This window comes from Lepidochelys olivacea, assembly GCF_965140295.1.
Source record: "Lepidochelys olivacea isolate rLepOli2 genome assembly, chromosome: 1".
Classification (NCBI taxonomy): Eukaryota; Metazoa; Chordata; order Testudines; family Cheloniidae; genus Lepidochelys; species Lepidochelys olivacea.
The window spans coordinates 210523734-210546260 of record NC_140411.1 but is presented as its reverse complement, the minus strand read 5'-3'; the positions used below and the strand labels follow the sequence as shown (position 1 = coordinate 210546260).

Genomic DNA, 22527 nt, shown 5'->3' with positions numbered 1-22527 from the left:
TGAAAAAACTACAAACAAAGCAATCCCATAGCTCAGTGGTCCCCACCGCGGTGCCGTGGCGCCCGCCGGGGCATTTTTGTGAGGCCGCAGGACACTGCACCGCTGAAATGCTGCCACAGTCTTCTGGGAATAGCAATACACTATTCCCACTCAAAGGTTGGGGACCACTGCCAGAGCTCAATGGCAGGAGCAGCTGCCTCATGGCATTGCCTGGCATACGCTCTCCCTTTTCCATGTTCAGCTGACAGTATAATGTAATATAATTTGTTTAGGTGCATGGCATAATGGGAGCAACATGATCCTGTAGGGAGAGGAGGAGCACAGTGCACCCTGTTATATGGAAGAAGGAAATGCTTTGTTTTCCCAGGACTGAGAGGAATGTTGTCATATTCCTTCCTGGGGGAGGGGAGCAGCATGTTTACAGCATGTTGCCCCCTGGGGGAAATGGAGTGCTGTGCTACCTTTTGTCTGCAGGGGAGGGGAGTCCTGCATGGCACTTTGTTGTGCTGAGCAATGCAGTGGTATGGTGTGTGGGGAAGGAAGGTGGGCGGTGCATTGCATGTTGTCACTTGCAATAGTGGAGCGCTGCATGGTGCATTGACCATGTAACTCTTTTGCACGCACATCTGCTCCAAGAGCTTGTCTTCACTTCAATTTCTGACCTCAGAATAGCGAATGTTTTTGCAAAGGCAAGTCTGGTAAGTTGATACCCATTTGTTCAAAGTTACAAGTGTTCGTAGGTTACTCTAGGCCAGGGGTCATCAGTTATTTTTTGGCCAACGTATAGTCAATGTTCAGACTCCAGAGAAAATAATTTAAAAAATAACAATAATTATAATAATAAGTAAATAAAAAAGATTTCACGGTCTGTTCAAAAGTGTCTGGTGTTCTGGATTTGGCCTGCAGTCCACCTATTGGCTACCCTTGCTCTAGGCTGATTCCTTGTGTCTTGGCCTTTACAGTGGTATTAACTACTTTGAGTAAATTGGCGATCAGTTAACTTGAGGTAAAAAAATCTCTGCTGAAGACAAGCCCTAACCACCGGACTCAGGGATATTCTGATGGGGGTCTTTCTCACTCTCCTGTTTAATCTGTTCCACTTTGAATAAATAATTAAATGTTAAGTGAGCCAGAGTGAGTCTGGCTCTGTAGCCCAGTGGTTGGGACACTCATGTGAGAGGTGGGAAACTCCAGTTCAGGTCCCTTCTCACAGGTGGGGGTGGCAGGGCAGGAGTTGAAGCAGGGTTTCCCACATAGTAACATAAGCACTGGGCTAAAGGTAGGAAGGGAGACCATCTACTCCCTCAGATGTTTTGTGTGGAGTTGCTGGGCGTGCTCTGAGCATGCCTGCTGGAGCAGGCTCTGCAAATGAAATAAGTGGGGAAATGCGCGTCTTCCTCCGGTTTGTGGATTGCGCTGGGTTTTAGGTGTGAGCTAGGCATCTGGAGCCTGCTTGAGGCAGCTGTGTGCATGCCCAGAGGCAGAAACGTAGGCACCTAGGGGACTTTTACAGAAAAAAATTGGGTGACAAGTGAGTTTAGGCACCTACAGGGCTTGGTAGCAGCTAAACAATGATTTTTGTGGCTCACAGTGGTGCCTAAATCTGGGTTTTAGGCACCTAAGTCTCTTTGTAGATCTGGGCCTTAGGCTTTCACTGCCCCAGATCCCCATCTGTCAAATGGGGATACCAGCACTGTCCTGGGGTAATAGCACTGTCTTACTTCAGAGGGGTGCTGTAAGGGTAACACATTACAGATTGTGAGCCCCCCACATTACTATGTAGGTACCCGAGATTAATCTTCATTTAAAAAATTTATTTATCAACACATTTCATGTTAACGAGTATTTTCAATTAAATGCCATAACTTTGTGTGGTGGTGGTGAGATGGGAATGGAGGGTAATGCATGGCAGTGGGATGGATTAATGTTATAGTGAAGTTTATGGGGCTGTTTTAGTAGAATTTGGTTCCTTTGGGCCAAAGACTACACATAGCTCTTGCTAAAGGGACTGTCTTCTGGGTAAATATTACAGCCTTTAGGAGTAAAAGAAGCCCGTGCCTGTAAACCCTTCACACAGCCCTAGCCTCCCTCCTCTCTCAGCCCATCCGAACTTTAACTTAACCTCTGCTTTCTTCTTGCTTTCCTCCCTTCTCTTCCCTTCCTTCTCTTTGCCCCCCCCCCGTCCCTCCCCATCCCCCAGTCTTCCACAATAAGCTTCCCTGAAAAGCAATCCAGCTGCTTCTCAGACCCTGCTGAGCTCTGCAGATGGGCTGAGAGGGGGAGTAACAGATTCCCTTTGAAGCATCACTGTGGAAGTTCACAATGGGACTTCGAAGGGAAATTACTGCCTCCCCCTGCAGCCTGGCTGTGGGGCTCAGCTGCCCTACAGAAATGGCTGGGATGCGTTTCACTTCAAACTGACTGACTGACTGTACAAGAGGAAATGGAAGGGTAGCAGGAGGGTAGTTAGAGGGAAAGTGGAAAGACAGGGAGAAAAGAGAGGCACTGACATTTTGAACCTGTTTTTTGACCACTGTGAGGTAAGGGCTGGCCGCTTTTCTATCAGATCAGTACAGACCTCTGGCCAGTTTACACTATTAGAAAGGAAGGACTGAAATGGCTTTTGAGTTACAAATTGTAGCTGACAGGATAGCTGGGATAATGGAGGATGGGAAGAGGAAGAAGAGGTCCAAATATCCAGTTTCAAGAGCTAAGTTAATTACTATTAGATTGAGCATGCCTCCTTACTTTATTCCAAGTCCCAGTAAGGGGTGCCTTAGTTGGCTATTGGTGCACTTGGCCTTTGGCCCCATTCCTCACAACAACCCTGGGATATGCACCAGTACTTGACTATATTTTGCCTTCCTGCTGTTTTGTCAGGCATTCTGATTGTCTAGAAAGATTAATCTGCTACAGTGCCTGGGATGGATGAGGTGGAACATCTGTGTATCCACAAATTGTATATTTCCTGTACTAAATCATCACTGGCACAGGTAGTGCTGTTACATGACCTGATCCAAAATCCACGGATGTCAATGGGAATCTTTCTGTCCGTGGGCTCTGGATCAGACCCATAGTCAATACATTGTACTTTGCAGCAAGCTGGATCTAAACTCTGTGACACGGCTTCCTGATTTCTTTGGCAGACAGGAAATTTTTGTGGCACCTTCCCTTAAATTAAAAAGTGGAGATTTTTATTTATTTAAATATAAAAATTAATAATTCAGTGAGTGCAGTAGCCACTGAGAGAATGAGTTTAATATTACATTCCATTTATTTTACGCTCTTATATTTTCAGTTTTCATTATGCCACAGATTTTTGTAGAAATAAGTTGTAAATTTTTAACTGTGAGAGTAATTAACCACTGGAACAATTTACTAAGGATTGTGGTGTATTCTCCACCACTGACAATTTTAAAATCAAGATTGGATGTTTTTCTAAAATATCTGCTCTAAAATATTATTTTGGGGAAGTTATGTGGCCTGTGTTATATAGGAGGTGAGACCAGATTATCACAGTGGTCCCTCCTGGCCTTGGAATCTATGAATCATAGAATTTGTCAATGAGTAAGCTGTAGGTTTTGGCAGCTGAGTAGAGGGGAAATGGGGGTTTTGACACCTAGGAAAATATGGAAGGCATTTAGGGGTCGTGAGATAAATATATGATCTGTGCCTGCTAAAATGATCAACAGTGAAGTGGTTAACTATGTTGCCACTGAAATTGTCATCTTTAGATTGCAGAGTTGCCTCCCTGCTGAGATAAGTGGGGCAATTCATATCTCTCAGAACTAATGTTTCAGGCTGTCTGTAGTCTCAGGAAGTCAACATTACATTGGTTTTCTCAGTTCACATTCTGAAGGTTTTTTTGCAACTTAAAACCTAGATACTAAAGCAGAAACTCATGGTGAGGGAGATTCCTCACCAGTATCTGTGGCAAGAAATCATGGAATAATTGGCTCCTTTGCTATAGTTAAGACTGAAATAGATTCATAGATTCATAGATATTAAGGTCAGAAGGGACCATTATGATCATCTAGTCTGATCTCCTGCACAACGCAGGCCACAGAATCTCACCCACCCACTCCTGAAATAAACCTCTCACCTATGTCTGAGCTATTGAAGTCCTCAAATCGTGGTTTAAAGACTTCAAAGAGCAGAGAATCCTCCAGCAAGTGACACGTGCCCCATGCTACAGAGGAAGGTGAAAAACCCCCAGGGCCTCTTCCAATCTGCCCTGGAGGAAAATTCCTTCCCAACCCCAAATATGGCGATCAGCTAACCCCTGAGCACATGGGCAAGATTCACCAGCCAGATACTACAGAAAATTCTTTCCCGGGTAACTCAGATCCCAACCCATCTAACATCCCATCACAGGCCATTAGGCCTATTTACCATGAATATTTAAAGATCAATTAATTGCCAAAATCATGTTATCCCATCATACCATAAATATAGAGTTCCTGTTATAACCCTGTTTTCAGATACTCATATGATTCCTACATGTTTACCTTTTTATCTGAAAACTATCATGCTTGGTCTCTATCCCAAAAGGAATTCTTTTGAAATGTTTGAACGTTATTATGTCTTTGAGTTATGATACAATGGAACAAAACCACTTTTCCTATTGCCATAAATAAAATGACTTTTTTTGGCAGGGTGAAGAGGGTGCAAAACCAGCTAAATTGGAACATTGAAGTCTGTCACGGGCATAGTTCTCCATGTGGAGCACATGCTTTTCAAAGTTTAAAAAAATGGGTTGTGAAATAGCCTAGTTATGAATGTTTGAAAGTGGACAGCTGTGCATGTATGTAGAAAATGTATGTCCCTGTGTGTGACATAGCTTGGATCCTAAAAGTGCCTATGCCACTCCCTCCTCCCCCGTAAATCAATAGCATGTAATACACTGACTTCAACAGCTATGGGATTAGGTCCTTAATAATGTGCCACTTTCATAACTTTAACACTGCCAGATTGATTGGCTATGTACAAGCTACAGTTTAGGTTGGTATAAGTTATGTCGCTCAGGGGTGTGAGTAAGCCCCTCCCCTGAGCGACGTAAGTTACACCAACCTAAACGCCACTGTGGACAGCGCTATGTCGGCAGGAGAGCTTCCACCACTGCTCACGGGGGCTGGTGTAATTAAGTCGACGGGAGAGCGCTCTCCCTTCGGTTTAGAACTTGCGCACTAGCCGCGGTGCAGCGGTGCAGCAGCATTGGTGCGGCTGTGCCGTGGTAAGCTGTGTAGTGTCGTCAGACCCACTGTTTTCAGACGTACCTTGTAATTTAAGGTTTGGTGAGATCTACAAAATGAGATGGTTTGATATTTCTGATGTCAGTAATTTGGGATTTATGCGAATGCAAACTTTCTGAATTAAGCACCTTTGAGAATATGCCAGATTTAAAGATTCATAACGTCTAAAATTAGGACACTTCTTTTCTTAACACATACATACCTTGATGTTTAGCATTGGATGACAGCCATAAAATAAAAACTGTTTTTTGAAGTTTCTAGCATCTATAGATGTGAAGCTATGCAAGCACAAACTTTCTGAATCAATTTCTAATGCTATAGGACTTGGACATTTAGGCCTGATTCTCCATTTAGATGCACCATTTTTATGCCAGTATCGCTCTGCTGGCACAGAGCTGGCGTAACAAAGTGGAAAATCAGTCTATATAGCACAGAGGGGGTGTATATAGCCTGTATATAGTATGTACATGAGACTGCAGCTATGGCTGAAGAGGAATGTACAAAGTCTGATCACCTGTGGGTAATTGTGACTAGATATAGAGGTAGTATGTCAGGGCAGAATAGAACATAGGTGTTTGAATGGATTTCTTTGTGTGTGACACTGAATATCAGGACAAGAACAAAGATTTCTTTCGATGAAGGGAAAAGGTTTGGGACCTCTTCAGTGCCTGTGTGATTGGAATGTGCCAGTCTATAAATATGAAAGGAACTTGCAGGTTCATTTGGTTCAGCTTGTGATTGCCAGGATGTTTGAAAATGTGTGTATGAATGTGCGTGCTCCTCCTGTTTGACTAGTAATGTATACAGATAGGGGACAACTGTATGTGCGTTTATCTTTGGGCCAAATCTTCAGCTGGTGTGAGTCAGGGTAGCTCAGTCAAAATCAACAGAATTACACCAGCTGAGGATCTGGCTGATGGAATCTATGCGTGATTGCTTGTGGGTGTACGGCTGTCTGGGATCATGACTGGCACACTGTGTAAGGATGCTGCTTTGGAAACTTGAACCAAAAATAGCTTGTAATGCAAGAGAGAGAAAGCCAAGCCACAAATAACCATGAGGTTTTCTGTTAAAGAAAAAGAAAATGCTCACTAAGACTGGTTCACCTCTCTGTTACATTAGCTTTGTGATGGTGTTACTCCATTGAAATCTACAAGGGGCTCTGGGTGCTTAGAACTTTGGAAAACCAGACCACTTATTTCACTGTTTAAATATGCATTTAGGAGCCTACCTTTAAGCACACATTTTTAAAAAAGTCTTGGCCTTAGCATCCATCTTTAGTGCTTATACTCTTCAAATATCTATATATGGTTATCTTGTGCACCTGTGCATCACTATACATATATAGTTCTTCTAAAATCTTTTCCCATAAATCAATCCATCTAGCTCTTTAAGTATTTTTTCCTCCAGTTTGAACTCCTTCCAGGTTTCTCCTACATCTTTCGGCTACTGAAGTGCTCCAGCTGAACACAATATTCCAGCTCCCCTCTCTCCAGGCCTAACTAGAGAAGGACAGTTCCTACTATAGGCTAGTGTGAATTAACAATCTGCTCTGAGCATGGGGTAATGTGTTGTTGTTGCTGTCCTGGAGTAATCCAGGAGGTAGGTTGTGACATATGGAGTCAAGCACTCCTTTCCGGCTCTCTGCTGCTCAGGGGAGGGAATAAATAGGTATAGACTCAGTGCAGTATATGTCTGTCGAGGTGCTGGCTCAGCTACGCTGCCTGGCATGTAGGGAGCAGGGATGAAGCCAAGGAGCGACCTATTCCTACCTCTCCACCCACTTAAAGGGGAACATAGTGGCTCTACAGAGCCTGTTTCCCCTCCTGCACCATGAGTGAAGGTAGTCAGCTCAAGGTAGCAAGGGGGCTTGGCTTCCTACACCCTATAGGAGGGCTGCCTTACTGGTCTGGCTTCAGATTAGCCGCTGCCTCTGTTTCCGCTCAATTCCAGGGACCCGTCACTTGCCCACACACACCTAACTTTCCCAGGAACGAGTCTCTGCCACACCAAGAGTCTTTCAGGTCCTTCTTCCAGGGCAGTGTTTGGTTAATTCAAACAAAACAAAGTAAGACAAATTCACAATCAGTGCAGGCTGCCAGTTCAGCCTTCCTTCTCTTCCTTCTCTCTTCTCCCTTCTCTCTCTCTTTGCTCCACCCATTTGATGATGATTCTCCATTTACAATTACACGTTGAGACCTATCAGTTAGCCATCTTTTAATCTATGTAATGTGTGCCTTGTTAATTTGATATCTTGCTAGTTTTTTGATCAAATGTTGTGCTTTACCAAGTCAAATGCCTTACAGAAGTCTGTCTATTACATCAACACTATTATGTTTATCAATCAAACTTGTAATTTCATAAAATAATGAAATTGAGTTAGATTAACAGGATCTGTTTTCCATAAGCTCCCATTCATTAACATTAATTACATTACCCTCCTTTAATTCTTTATTAAATGAATCCCGTGTGAACTGCTTCATTTTCTGCCTTGGGTCAATGTCAACCTCACAGGCTTATTATTATCCAGGTCATCCTGTTCACTCTTTTTTAATATTGATTCAACATTAGCTTTCTTCCTGTCTTCTGGAACTTCTCCAGTCTTCCAAGACCTATTCAAAATCAGCATTAATGTTCCAGTGACCTCAATCAGCTCTTTTAAAACTCTTGGATGTAAGTTATCCAGACATGCTGATATAAAACTTTCTCACTTTATTAGCTGCTGTTTCACAGCCTCATGAGTTACTATTGGAATGTAAAGAGTATCATCATTGTCATATAATATGATTACATCATCTTGCTTTTCCTCAAATATAGAACAGAAATATTTATTGAACACTTCTGCCTTTTCTGCATTATTGACAATTCTACCATTTCCATCTAGTAATTGACCAGTACCATGTTAGGTTTCTTTTTTTTCTTAAAATATACTTTTAAAAACTCTTTTATTGTCCTTAACTCTACTGGACATATGCTTTTCCTTTTATCGTTTTGCTTCCTTTGTCAATTTTTTTACAATTCCTAGCTTGTGATTTATATTCATTACTATCCCCTTTAGTTTGTGACACTGTTCTGTCTCACACAGTAATGCAGGCTTTGTTTCAAATAAAGTTTTGTGTGGTCCTTGGGGGCTAGAAGTTAAAAAGGAAATCTCTATTTCATACAAAGTTTTCTGGTCAGCTGTCTCATTCAACCATAGATACCTTATTATATGGCCAGACACTAGTAGTACAAATGATCCAGTTTGGATACAAGGCATTAATCTATACAAGTCTCTGAAGAAAGCAATAAATTTGCCACTCAGGAAAAAATACCTGAGGATGGTTATAGACAGTTCAATTAAAATTTCTGCTCACTATGCAAAAAAGAGGTTAAAAAACAAACAAAAAGTTAAATTGCATAAGGAAATGGTATAGAAAATACTAATGAAAATATAATTCCATTACATATATCAATGGTACACACTCATCTTGAATGTTGAGTACAGTTCCAGGAACCCAATTTTTTTAAAATGAAGGGAGTTCAGAGACAGATGATAAAAATAATTCGAGGAATGGAAGAGCTTCCATCTGAAGAAAGACTTAAAGGACTGGTAATGGAGGTGAGAGAAATTCAGAATTTCCATCCCATGGGAAATTCTGACATTTCCACATGTTTGCATCCCAAATCTGGATGAAAAGTTGAAATTTTGAAAATTTCCACAGAATGGAAATAAAAAAAAAACCAACCAGTTCAGAAATGCCAAATTAAACATATTGCAATTTTGAGAGAAATGAAATATTTTGACATTCTGAAATTGAAACATTTTGTTTTGGTTTGTTGAACTGACCTGCATTGTTTTTGTTACCAGTTATTAAACTGCATTTCCCATTGTGGCACGTTGCCTAAGAGGAGTTGTAGTTCAGGAGCCTGAGTCAGGCTCCCTGGCCAGACTATATCTCCCATGATGCACCATGTGGCTTAGTCAGAAGATAGCACTGCATTATGGGATCCAAGTGCACAGGGAGAAATGGGAGTCCAAAATACAATTTCCATAAGGCAGTGTGCTGATAGAGAAATGCAGTTTAATATTTTGCTGAACTTATCTGAAACTAAAATTTTGGGATCAGTTCATCAAAACAAAATATTCCAATTCAGGTTGAATCAACCCAAAACAAAATATTTCATTTCAGCTTTCCTGACAAAAAAATTGAATTTTGGGGGGAAAATTTCTCACCCAAACTTTTGATTTTTGTGGAAACATTTTTTTTTCAGAAAATCATTCAAATGGAAAATTTCAAGCCAGGTCTTATTGGGATTGGTGAATTTATCCCATAGAAAAGGGATATGGTAGAGGTATCTAAAATAATGAAGAATACTGAGAAGGGAACAGTTGCTTATATTAATGTATTCTCATAATACAAAAACAAGAGGACATTCAAATTGAACTAAAAGGAACATTTAAACACATTTAAAAGAGAAAAAAGGAAATACTTTTTTCCCCCATTGTGTAATTACATTGTGGAACTCACTGGCACATGATGTCTTCGAGGCCAAGAGCTTAGCAGGACTCAAGAAAGGATTAGACATTCTTCGTTATAGTGACTGACTCCCTAATACTTCTGGGTCATAGCCACAGCAAAAAGTGATGGTATAGGGAGACATGTGTAATGCCCCTTGTTTGGAGTTCATAAATCACCACATTTCTGTGAACTGGGATTCATAAACATTTAAAATGACAATCTTTGATTTGTTTGAGTTGAATTGTTTGATGGACTGTAGGTTCAGTTTGGCTATGGCTAATTTTGAGAACTTTAATCTCAGGGAGAGTATCACACATTTCTAGCATTATTCCTATGGGCAGTTTGTGGCAGTGAGATGATAGTTTTTCCTTTCTTCACCAATTTTTGTTTTTGCTGGTAGAGATAAGTGCAAGCTGAAGAATCCAGAAACAAACTGCCACAGAGGCTGTGATTAGGAAGGGTCAGCCATAAAGCTTGGACGTGGTTTAAAACTGCACACTTTGCAGTTAGTGAGATCCAAAATTTTGGTTCAGACCAAACTCTAAATGTTTGTGGTGTGATTTTATCTATAATCGTCCTATGTAAGAGCGACACCATAGGATGTATCCACCTGCCTCACCTTTTTCACCTTTTTTTTTTTTTAGTTTTCCTTACCTTTCAGGTGTGTTCCCACTCTTTAATTTTTACATAGACTCTTGGACATTGGTAGAACAACTTCTTTGTAGTCTGTACAGCTGAGTATCCTGGTCAGGTTAAAGAGATCACTAATTGCATACCCTCCTCCTCTTTTATTTATGGGCCACTTTCTCTGTGGTACTTTTTATATTTGTAAAAACCCATAGCCTCTCTTTTGCTCTGCATTTGGTGGTGGATGTTGCCCTTTTCTTTTTTTGTGCAGCGTTAACTGATTTGTTATATTCTTGTCTGGTTCCCTCCTCCTTTTCCATTTCAGGTACAGGCTTTTTTAACCTCAGATATTTGAACAGTCAGTCAATTTGGTAATTTCTTGTCCTTCAGAGTCAGTGGAGCAATGCCAATTTACACAAGCTGCGAATATGTCTCAGTGACTGTTAAGATTCTCCTGATTTCTTCCATTCTGGAAGTTTAGTTGCACTTTGCTCACTAGTGGTCCATCCATTGAGATACTGAATATCCTCAGCCCCATTTTCTTCAGTGGAAGTTGAGGGTGCTCAGCAGCTGGAAGGATTGAAATATTTTAAATCACCAGGATTAGTTGCCCTGCAAACCAATACTGAGGGCAGTTGTGGAGCACCAGGATATGCCGATAAAGGAGACTATAAAAGAGAGCAAGATACATAAATCCAGAGATGATAGTGTTGATATAATAGGCTCTTGTTTAACATCAGATTGATGGAATGGACGAATTTCTTGACTGTGACAGATAATCTTGGGTAAGGTCCAGACTGACTGGTTCGTGGGACTAAACCCTGCAAATAAATTCTCTTCTGAAACTTCACATACAACAGTCCTGGTCCCCTGCTTCACACATGCGTAATGTGCTTTGCAAGGAAGATTCCAATGGCTAGATTTTCAAAAGAGCTCAGCATTCAGTAGCTCCCATTCTCAACTGGAGCAGCTCTAAATGGGAGCTGAGCTCTCTTGAAAATCTGGCCCCAAACTGTAATCTTCAAAATGTAAAAGCTTTCTTTACCTCCACACTGCTAGGTGGGACCTCAACACTGTTGAAGAAGAGGACTGATTGGGAGATAAAGAGCCACTTTAAAGTTTTAAGAACAGGAGTACTTGTGGCACCTTAGAGACTAACAAATTTATTAGAGCATAAGCTTTTGTGGGCTACAGCCCTCTTCATCGGATGCATAGAATGGAACATATAATAAGAAGATATGTATATACATACAGAGAAGGTGGACGTTGCCATACAAACTGTAAGAGGCTAATTAATTAAGTTTTAGACTGTGAATATATACCCATATTCCTGGATGAAGCAAGAGTTAGCTTTCTGAGACAAACATATAGGGCCAAATACACTGGTAAACATCATCTGCTTTGCACTGCTCTACCAATTCAGAGGAGCAGTAAATCCAATTCAACTTGTGGATTAAAATAGGTGTACAGCAACTTTGCATTGCTGGAGCAGTGCCAAGCAGATGAAGCATACCAGTGAATCAGGCACATATTTTTAACTTCGATCGGACCCATGTTCCTTTACTGAGTCTTGTGTGGAATAAACCAAGGAGGAAGTAATGGAGCCTGGCAATAAGCAGTCCAGTGGATGTGAGACCCACATTTTGAACTAGAGTGACTGTTGTTTACTTTTTGTGTTTTCACTTTTAGATTCTCTTATTAATATTTCTGATGTGGCTATATGTAACCACTCAATTTGTCAAACATTCTAGGGCATATTTTCAGTCTTCTTTTTCTATTATTGATTAACATAGCAATGAGTTTTAGAGCATTTCAGTATCCCTACTGATGGGTATAGCCCTCATTAAGCACACTTCTAAAACTTATTGAAGGATAAAAAGGATATCCTTGTGGTTAAGACACTGGACCAAGGCTCATGAGCTCTGGATTGAAATCCTGACTCTGTCATAGATTTCATGGGTGACTTTGGGCAAGCTATTTAATCTGCCTGTGCTTCAGTCCCCATCTGTAAAATGGGATGATAATAATACTTACCTTTCTCCCACTTTTTGTCTGTCTCCTCTATTGAGCTTGTAAAGTCTGTCCCTATGGACCTAATTCTCATTTATGTTGAGATCTGCTCTGGCTGTGTAAAAGGTCTTAAAGTGGAAGGAAATTATTTTAAGGCCCCTTTCTGCTGCCAGAGTGTGTAAAGGGGCATTCGTAAATGAAAACCAGACCCTGTGTGTCTACATTGGCTAGCACAATAGGCCCAATATTATCTGGGGGCTGTAGGTGCTAGTGTAGTACATATAATACATATTAATAATAATGAATGTATTACAATTGGGACTGCACGCTTTTTATAATGTACCTCAAGTTTGAGAGAGCACAGTTAATACATTAGAATGAATGAATGAAAAATAGTTTTTCTGGTAAGACACTCTGGTACACCATGACAGACTGCTGTAGAATTATCTTCCAGCTGTATTTTATGTTTATGTGGCATTTGGCTACTGTGAAGGATACTTAGGGGGAGATCTATGTGGTTGAGCTGCCACTATGTGGTTGCTATATCCTCCAAGCACTTAGCCTTCCTAGGTGTGTGACCTTTTGTACTTATGACCCCAATAACAAGGTCCTTTTATGCATGTCTGTTATATGTGATTGACTTTGTGGAGGCCCCTTGTGCTGACATTAGTTAATATGAAAGTGAGAGATCTAGAGAGAACCACAGGCTCTGTCTGTGTTCAGCAGCCTGAATAAGGAATTCCCTTTATAGTCATTTCAGCTGTGTTCTGTCTCTACCACAAGGGACACTATATGACTATATGTGATCTCACCCAAGTTTGCCATGTCTACGTGTGTGCAGGGTTTTGCGTGATCTATTTAGAGCATAGATTCTTATTGTTAGCAAATGTACTTTAAGAAGAGTAATGGCCACCTGTTGTACAAAATGTTCACAAAGCTTGCAAACAGAAATAAGCTGTGCAAATAAATAACTAAAACCTAACAGCTGCCACATTCTGGCCCAGAGAAACCGTCATTGCAGTGGAGTGGGAAGGAATCCACACCATGTATATATAAATACACAAACAGAGAGAGAGAGAGAGTGTGTGTTAAGGGTTGTAAAGTGTTCCTGGAGAAGTGGCATTATACACATGTAAGGTTTTTCTCTTTATTTTTAATATTGTGTAGTTTAGTATCTTGGGTTCTTTACAGTAAGGCATTTCTGAAGCCTAATATAATGAGTAATGCCTCCAAAATAGGTGACCAATAGGAGACCCCATTAGGAGATCTGAAGACAGTCATTGTGGACTAGTTCTGCCCTGAGTTACAGAAGTGCAACTCCCAAAACAAAGATTTATAGATTCATAGAGTTTAAAGTCCAGCAGGGGCCATTAGGTCATCCAGTCTGACCTCCTGTATATCATAATCCATTACACATCACCCACTTACCCCTATACTGAGCCCAGTAACTTGTGCTGTGGCTAAAGCATATCTTCCAGAAAGACATCCAGTCTTAATCTGAAGACATCAAGAGATGGAAAATCCACCACTTCCCTTTGGAGTTTGTTCCAAGGGTTAATCGCTCTCACTGTTAAAATGTATGGCTAATTTCTTATTTATATTTATCTGGTTTCAGCTGCCATCCCTTGGGTCTTATATGCCTTTTTCCCACTAGATGAAAGAGCCCTTTAGTTCATTGTATTTTCTGCCCTTGAAGGTACTTACACTCTGTAATCAAGTCACCTATCAATCTTCTTTTTGATAAGCTAAACAGACTGAGCTCTGTAAGTCTCTCACTATAAGACATTTTCTCCATTCCATGAACCATTTTTGTGACTCTTTCCTACACCCTCTCCAACTTTTTCCAACATTCTTTTTAAAACATGGACATTAGTACTAGACACAGTATTCCAGAACTGGTCTCACCAATGCCATGTACAGAGGTAAAATCACCTCCCCTACTCCTACACACTACTCCCTTGTTTATGCTTGGGTACTTGAGAGTAATGCATTTCTTGAGTGCACGAGTTGCACTACTTGAATGCAAGATTTACCTTATATGACCACGGGTCATTTTTCTTAATGCTTGACTATAAGGCCCAATATTTCCATTGTATTCCAAGTACAAATAAAGCCCTGCTGAAAAACAATGTGTAGAATTAGTGAAAAAAGTCAGCACCTTTCATAGCGCTGATATGGCTTCATCTTCAGCACTGGGTTGCTATGTGGTCACAAGTTGGCTGTTATGGAAAGGTAGGTTGTCTGTGTGGGGGACATTGGGCAACTGGGTTATAGAAAGCACTTGAAGATAGTAGGCTGTTGTGGTTGTATAAAGTGGGACTCCAGGGCAAGTAGGGATATGCGGCTATGCTGCAGAAAGCAGGTCAGGGATGCTGCCCTGTTGTGCACCACATAATGCAGATGGTGGCATTGTGTTGTTGGGCTGTGGAAAGAGGGGATCACTGTTTGTCAGAGAGTGGAGCTGGATGGCAGGAGAGAGATCACTAGATCATTACCTGTTAGGTTCACTCCCTCTGGGGCACCTGGCATTGTCCACTGTCGGCAGACAGGATACAGGGCTAGATGGCCCTTTGGTCTGACCCAGTATGACCATTCTTATGGGCTTATGTTCTTATGTTATGTTAAATTCTGCTCTTGCTTATGCCTATGGAAGGGATTGGAATATCAATAGATTTGCACAGTGAAACTGGGGCAGAATTTAGCCCTGGGTGGGGAAGACACTGGGCTTGTGTATAGTGGAAAATAGATAGGAGATACTGGGTTGTTGTTTCAGAAGGCAAATAGATAGACTTTAATTTTTTTAACTAAACAGTAGGGACAATGTCATATTTGACAACCATTTAAAAGTGATTTGTTACAGTAGGCATGCCCCTTAACCTCCATTAAGTGTCTATGTAACACTATTGGTCCACTAGGAGATGCTTGCCTTTGAAATGAGATGAGTTCTATGGTTGGGACGGTAGTAACATTTTTTGTTGTATAACCAGTTCATTGGCAACAGGTTCTGGTGGCTCTCAGTTTGTAGCATTTTTGGGAAATGTGCACATTATTGGGCGTCACACTGCCTCTGAGAACAGTTTCAGTTCACAGTAGTGCATACAAAGCTCTGTAGAGGCCATAGACAAAAAATGGCATATATGCTGAAAACCATGGTGAAAGCCATAAGGAAGTTCAATTTGTTTGGAGGGAACAGGAAAAGGAGATCTAAAAAGGGATTATTGGTAAAGTTAACAAAACAACAATCATAACATCAAACAAACCATAATACTTCCCTCTTGTCCTCCGGTCCCAGCCAGCCTTCCCAAGCACCAACATCCCTGAGGACTCACAAAGTGACCTCATGGTGTTGCTGATAGGCACAGGCACTGTTAACCATTCCAGGAGTTCCCTTTTCCTTCTGGCCCAATGCTAGCAGACTGCTGGATATGTGGTCAATGTGATATTCAGGGCCTTTTATGACAGTAAAAATCCATACAATAGGGTAACAGAAAGAGGAGAACTTGTTATAAACACCAAGTCCAATAGACAGAAGGTCATTGCTTCAGGTCTAGGGATGTTTATTATGCATGTAAAAAAAGCCCAGGGCATCTTCTGAACCTAACTGTCAATATTGTTGCAAGATGTTCCTCACAAACAGCACCAGCTCTTCTTATGCAGGTCAGACACAGTCTCCATCATCTGAAATGGGATGAGCTCACTGGTTCTACAGGCACTTTGTGATGTGGGGTAGCAGGTTGTGGACTCTTTATTCTCTTTTCCTTCTCTAGTCTCTCTGGGGAGAGAAGATTGCCTGGGCTGGCTGAAGGGGCAGCATGTTCCTGTGGTAGGCGGGGACTTCTCCGCACAGAAAACAGAATGTCAACATTTCCTTCCAGTTACATCACTACATATATCACAGCTGAGTTAAACAACAGAGAACAGCAGAGGGAAAGAGAATATATGAGGTACAGGCAAGAGAGAAAAGGGTTGTTTTTAGAAGATATTGGAGAATGGTGGGAGAGTCAACAACACAGGGGTATAGGAAGTTGTTCCAGTCAACAGGAGCCATAAAGAAGCTATGGGATTTTGGGAAGGGACATCCTGGATGTAGATGTTTGACTGGAGGGAGTTCCTAGAGAAAAGTCCATAAAGTCAGCTGGTGCAAGTCCATGGTGGCTGTTAGAAACAAGGAAGACAGCTCTGAACTGAGCTCGCCCTAAGTGAAAAGGATAAGGATACTATATGAAAGGATTAAAATCCTCAATTGTCTCCATTCCCACCCTTACTAATGTCAGCAATGGAAGAGCTCAGTTTTGATGTGTCCTTTCTGAGGGACTATATCCTGTCCTGGAAGGAAGAGAGACTCCACCTAATAGGTCTGTAACCACTAAGAACCAAATGTACTTAGCAAATAGTATGAATTCCCACCCCCCACCCCATCAGTGCTGTGTATGGAAGCAGGTAGCCAGCCTTCATATGATACCAATCACTATAGTGTTCCATCCTTCACAGGGAGTCACTTGCCTGTTTGTCCTGCACCTCCTCTGAATCTCAGATTAGGCACTTGGTGTTTTATATGAAGCAGTTCTTCCAGGGGACTCTGGCGGGGCCTTTCCCTGGGGGAGATAGAAGAAGTCATATGACTTCTCTCATCTGGAAGCCCGTTTGTTAGTATCTCAGTCAGCAGCAGTAACTGGTGCCTGCCATTGCTCACCACTGAGCATGTCCACAAACTTTTCTGCATCAGGAACCACTCCTTCCATAGCCAGAATCATAGGGCTTGATTCTCCCCACAGTTGCACTGGTGTAAACCAGAAGTAAATCTGTTGAATTCAAAGAGAAGAGAACCAAGCCCAGAAGATCAAAGTGTCAGAAGTGACTCAGGCGGTGTTGCTGCTATATTCCATTACAAACAAGTAGATGGGCCAAAATGATGTATGCTACGGCCAGCCACTGGTCTCTGCAATGAGTAACCCTATAGGGGCTGGAGGCAGCAGGTTCTTTCTGTTAGGACATAAAACTAAAAAGAGCAGGACAAGCTGGCCATTCCTCTTTATGTATGATGACATTTTCAGACTCACTTGGGGACAGCAAAGTCCCTGATCCTCAGTATCCCAGTGCGTATCGAAGATAGCATGTTATGGTTTTGGAGTACTGCAGGATGCAGAGTAGGAAATCAATCACAGGAGCTGCCTTTGAGGTGCTGAATACCCGCAACTGATTTGGAATTCATTAGGACTGGAATGAACTCTGGATCTCAAAGGAGGTGCTCAGCACTTCCCCGGATCAATCTTTTTTTAAGGCTGACTCCAGATTGGAGGACTTGGCTCAGCAAAAATGAAGGAAAATGCTAAGTAAGTCCCAATGCTTACAGAACAAAGAACTGGCAATGCCAGTGAGTCCTCCTCACCCATCTCCCAAATTGAAAAACAAAACAAAACAAAAGAGTAATTTTCTGAACAATAGCATTTGCTGTTCTGAAGTCTAATATAGGGATAATCGCAGATCATGCTTCAGGGCACAAAAAAGTGATAGTCGTAGGGGTAAGGAAGGATTTGATTTTCCCATGTGTCACATTGCACAGTTGGTCAGATATTGACACATAAGATATTGGCCACTGCTGAAGGCCTAATGGACTAACAGTTTGCACCTGGACAGTGAATTATAATAAAAGGATCTGATTCTTTTTTCACTTACATCATTGTCAAACAGGAGTAATTCTACTGGAGTTACTGGAGTTACATCAATGTAAAACGGGAGAGAGGCGGATCAGGCCCAAGATCTGTAGATCTCGGTAGCACACAGTTCCAGTCAATTCACTGAAATGCTGTTGACTCTAAGGCATTTGCTTAAAGCCAGAGATTGTCCAATGAGAAATCTCAGGGATGACTTATACTGAAAATTGCTCAGAGTGAGGTTCAGAGCCAGGTTCACTCAGGATTGTTACAGAAGCAAAAGATTTGTGAATTACACCTTATTCTGTAAATTCATCAGCTAATATGAGCTAAGCAGTTTGTGCCCATGTTATTACTTTTAGGAGGTTTCCAAGAACACTTATGTGCTTCAGGAAGTGGTGTTGGGTGGTTCAGTAGGTGGCACGTTTCTCTCTGAGTCTTTACTGAACCAGTGCTTTTTGCCTTCAGGTGTACTCTGCTGCTGATGGTATGTCTTTCAGACAAACTGTCCTGAGACTCTGACCACTTGTGATTATTAAAGATTCCACCACACTTTTTGCAATGGAAGAGATGCTAGCCCTGGTGCTAGCCCTCCCTATATGACCACTTTGGGCAGTATTTCCTGTCTTGACCAGTATGTAATATTCCTGTACACAATTAAACAGATGTCTTATTCTCCCATGGACATGGCTGCATTTGAGTGATTGGTGAGGTCATCCCTGGATATAGTTTGTATATCAATTTTTTAAATTTGCAAAGCTCCTTGGAATCCTTTTCTCTGAAAGTCTCTATGTATGCTTGTTATTTATCAATTGCACTTGATTATTTAATATTAATATTAGTAAGTAATTTGCCATAAAACCAACTTGTAAGGCAATCTCCATTTAAAAAATGTTATGAATTTCTTTTGATGTAAAAATGGTGTGAATACTGGTGCAAGGAATCACCACTGTTAAACATAACTTTAATTTACCCCAGTAGTCTCGTACTATACTGATTATTGTGCTTTTGCTTGTTAGTACAAAAGATATTTTCAGTATAGACATCTGGCTCAACATGCCAGCTTTTCTTTTGGTTGATCTCAGTCCCAGCTCTCTTCTTTAGCTAGCCCCCTTTATCCCCTTCCTTCTCCACAAAGAGAAGGGGATAAAGGGGGTCTCTTGAAATCCTTTATGCCATTTGCTTCAATTGCTTTCCCCTGATTCCATATGTTTACCATCCTTCCTCCTTGTCCTTTGGTAGCCTATAGCATTTTCCTCACCAAAAGCGGCATGGTTGTTTTCCCAGGAAATGTCATTGTTCCAAAAATTATATTATAGGAACATGGGTGCCAGGTTTGTATAATTTTTGTTGGTGCCCAGAACGGGTCCAAGTAGAGCCGTCCTGTCCATTGAACAGACTGGGGCAACTGCCCCGGGCCCCGCGCTTTGCAGGGATCCGCGCTTCTGGGGGACGCAGGGTCCAGGGTGGCCTGGGGATTTAGCAGGGGGGCTGGTGCTGGCAGCAGTGAGTGACCCAGCCCCAGCCCACCCCATTCTGCTCCACCCTCCCGCTCCCGGCTTTGCTTGGGGGAGGGTGTGGAAACCAGAAAGAGGCGGGGTGGGGGCTTGAGGGAAGGGGTGGAATGGGGGAGAGGTGGGGTTGGAGCAGGGGTGGGAAGAGGTGGGGTGGGAGAAGGAGTGGAGTGGGGATGGGGCGGGGGTAGAGCAGGGGCAGGAAGAAGTGGGGCAGAGCTGCTGCCAGCGCCAGGTCCCCCCCTAACCCCCAGACTGCTCTGGACCTTGCGTCCCCCTGAAGTGCAGGGCCGCCCAAAGCGTAGGGCCCGGGATGGTAGCCCCGGTCCGTCCTATGGATCTGAAAATATAAGCCTCGACACTGGTGGAACCGGGCCCACGTTCCTGAATTATTGGTAGAGCACGGGCACCATGGGCCCATATAACTAGCCGCCTATGTATAGGAACAAATAAAATACATTTCCAAAGTGGTGCTGCCAAAAAACAAAAACAAAAACCCCTTCATTATTTTTGATGACAAGGGTATTAAAAGGAAAAAAGTACTTTGTTTAAAAATAGCTAACTCTGCAATAGTAGTGTGGGATGATGTGCAATTAAATGGAATGTAGTTTTCCAGTGAGCCCATCTAACTGTTGGTTGAATTATTTTTTTCCTTTCTATTTTTAATCTATACATTGTGCTTCATTCTTGGCATCATGGTGATGTTTTATATTTTATGTTATGGGCAATTTTATTCAGCTGTTTCTAAAACTTTACTAAAATGCTAGATGTCATGTTGGAAACAGAGATCCAGAAATCAGGTCATAAATCAGAACAATAAAAGGCCATTGCACCATCTCCAGAGGTTCTCACTGTTGTTTCTTTTCCTTCCTTCCCCCACCGGTGCAGCAGAACTGAAGTGTCTTACGTGGTGTATTTACTTTTCAGATTCAGAGCAGAGCACTGGGTCAGACACAGAGGTGTTGACTGAAAGAACATCCTGCTCATTTGGCTCCCACTCTGACCTCACATCTGGTGGCTCAGGTCCCCAACCTCCTCCTCCATCATCCATGGAGGAGATCCAGGTAGAGCTGCAGTGTGCTGACCTCTGGAAAAGATTCCATGACATTGGGACAGAGATGATCATCACTAAAGCAGGCAGGTAAGATACTCCTGGCTTCTTGCCCAGTAAAAACAAACAGAAAGAGGATACAATTTTTAATATGGTTATGGATGGGTTTTAAACTAATTTTCTTTCTTTAAAGGAGAATGAATATATGAATGAATTAGAAGAAGCAAACAGTTGTGGAAGTTATATAGCTGTACCTCCTTGTGCTGTGATCTTGTCAGATCTCACAGGTTAAACAGGGCTGAGCCAGGTTACTGTTGAGAAAGGAGACCTCTAAAGGAAATTCGTGCACTGCAAGATCAAGATATGGTTGATGCTGGTCTTCTTTCTGAGGAAATACTGAAAAAATGGCCATAGTGCTGTCTTTCAGATGAGGTATACAGTTGAAACCTGTGCCATTCATATTCTTTAAAGATCCCATAACACCCCAGGAGGTTAGCTCTGTTAATCCCAATTCTAGTGGAATTAACTCAGGTTTGTTCCAATCTAACATCTTCCTTCAGCTCCAGCTGGGTACATTCTTGACGTCCTCTGCTAACAGGTACATACATAGGATTTCTCACAGCTGTCATCTTCCACCCCAGAAGTAGCTGCATTTCAGTTGGGAGTATGGAGGAACCAGGAGTAATTTGGGATTTTTTTTTAAAAAGGCAGTTCATACTGTCACACCATCAGCCATAACTGAAGACATTTTCACTCACTGAAATAGTTAAAATTTTATATTAGCCAAAAATGAAAGCTGAGATTAGCTTTAACATTTCTAGAGTTCTCAGATTTGAAGAGGGGAGGGAGAATTCCAACTCTATGTGCATTAATTTAATGCTGTATGTTTCAAACTATTGGTGTTTTAATTCCAATTAAGTGTGTTAAAAACAAATCAGCACCATGGACAGAGAAATGATAAAAGATGAGTGAGCCAGTTTGGCTAAAATATGAACTGCTCTGCCTCTTTTTCAAAAACGCAAATAGAACCTTTCTGAAGGTTTGAGGAAAATGATTAAAATATTTCTTAGTCTGGTCCTTTTAGGCTATTCTTGTGGGATGTTCACCATTGTTTTGTGGCTCCAGGAGGAGCAGATAGCTTGGGAAAAGTTTGGAAATATCCATCCTCTGAAAACTTATCAGAACCAAACTGCCTTTTGGGACCTCTTGAGGCTCTCTCATCACTAACTTGAGGTCCCCTCATCATTAGAGGATCATCAATACTCTTTGTGTTGTCATTCTTTCAGACTGCAGTACATGCCCTCCTATCACAAATAGAAGAGGAGGGGTGACAGGAATAACTTAATAATAATACTTGCTCTTATATAATATTTTCCATCTATAGATCTCAAACCTTGCAGTGGCTGGGATTATGGCACAATTTCCTTCTGCAGTTGTTTGCAGGAGTCACCTAACTAGCATGTACAAGAGAAAGGTATTTGTGAGCTGAAATCTCTTTTGGGATTCATCAAATGTCCTGAAGTTCCCAGCTTGAGAAAATTTGGAAGATGAATTGCAGTTCCTTAATCTCCTACAATTTAAATTAAGACCCATTCCCACTGAGCTTGAGAAACAAGAGTGGGTAATGGCTTTGGGACCAAGGGGCTAACATCCTGTTTTGTTCCTCAGGTTTGTGCATACTGGGATCCATACTTAGAATGAGTGATTACTATGAGGAGATGTCAGCTCTGTGTGTCTCCACTGCCATTGTCAGGCGTGTCCCATGGGAATTTCTGATATTGCAATATTTATTTTTATTCCAAATGTGGATAAAAGTTGAAATACTGAAATTTTACGTGGACTGAAAAGTTCCACCAAATTTTGATGGCAGAATGTTGTGTGGCAGTTTTGAATGAAACAAAACATGTAGATATTCCC

General features: G+C 41.7%; 1 protein-coding gene across 1 annotated transcript in view; it reads left to right on the top strand.

Moving 5' to 3' along the window:
- Window positions 1–22527, top strand: part of TBX15 (T-box transcription factor 15) — a 135876-nt gene that overhangs the window by 64423 nt on the left and 48926 nt on the right. The window contains exon 2 of the mRNA XM_084643887.1: window positions 20487–20700. Within this exon, the coding sequence (XP_084500013.1) occupies window positions 20487–20700 (214 nt within the window). The remainder of the gene's footprint in view (window positions 1–20486; window positions 20701–22527) is intronic.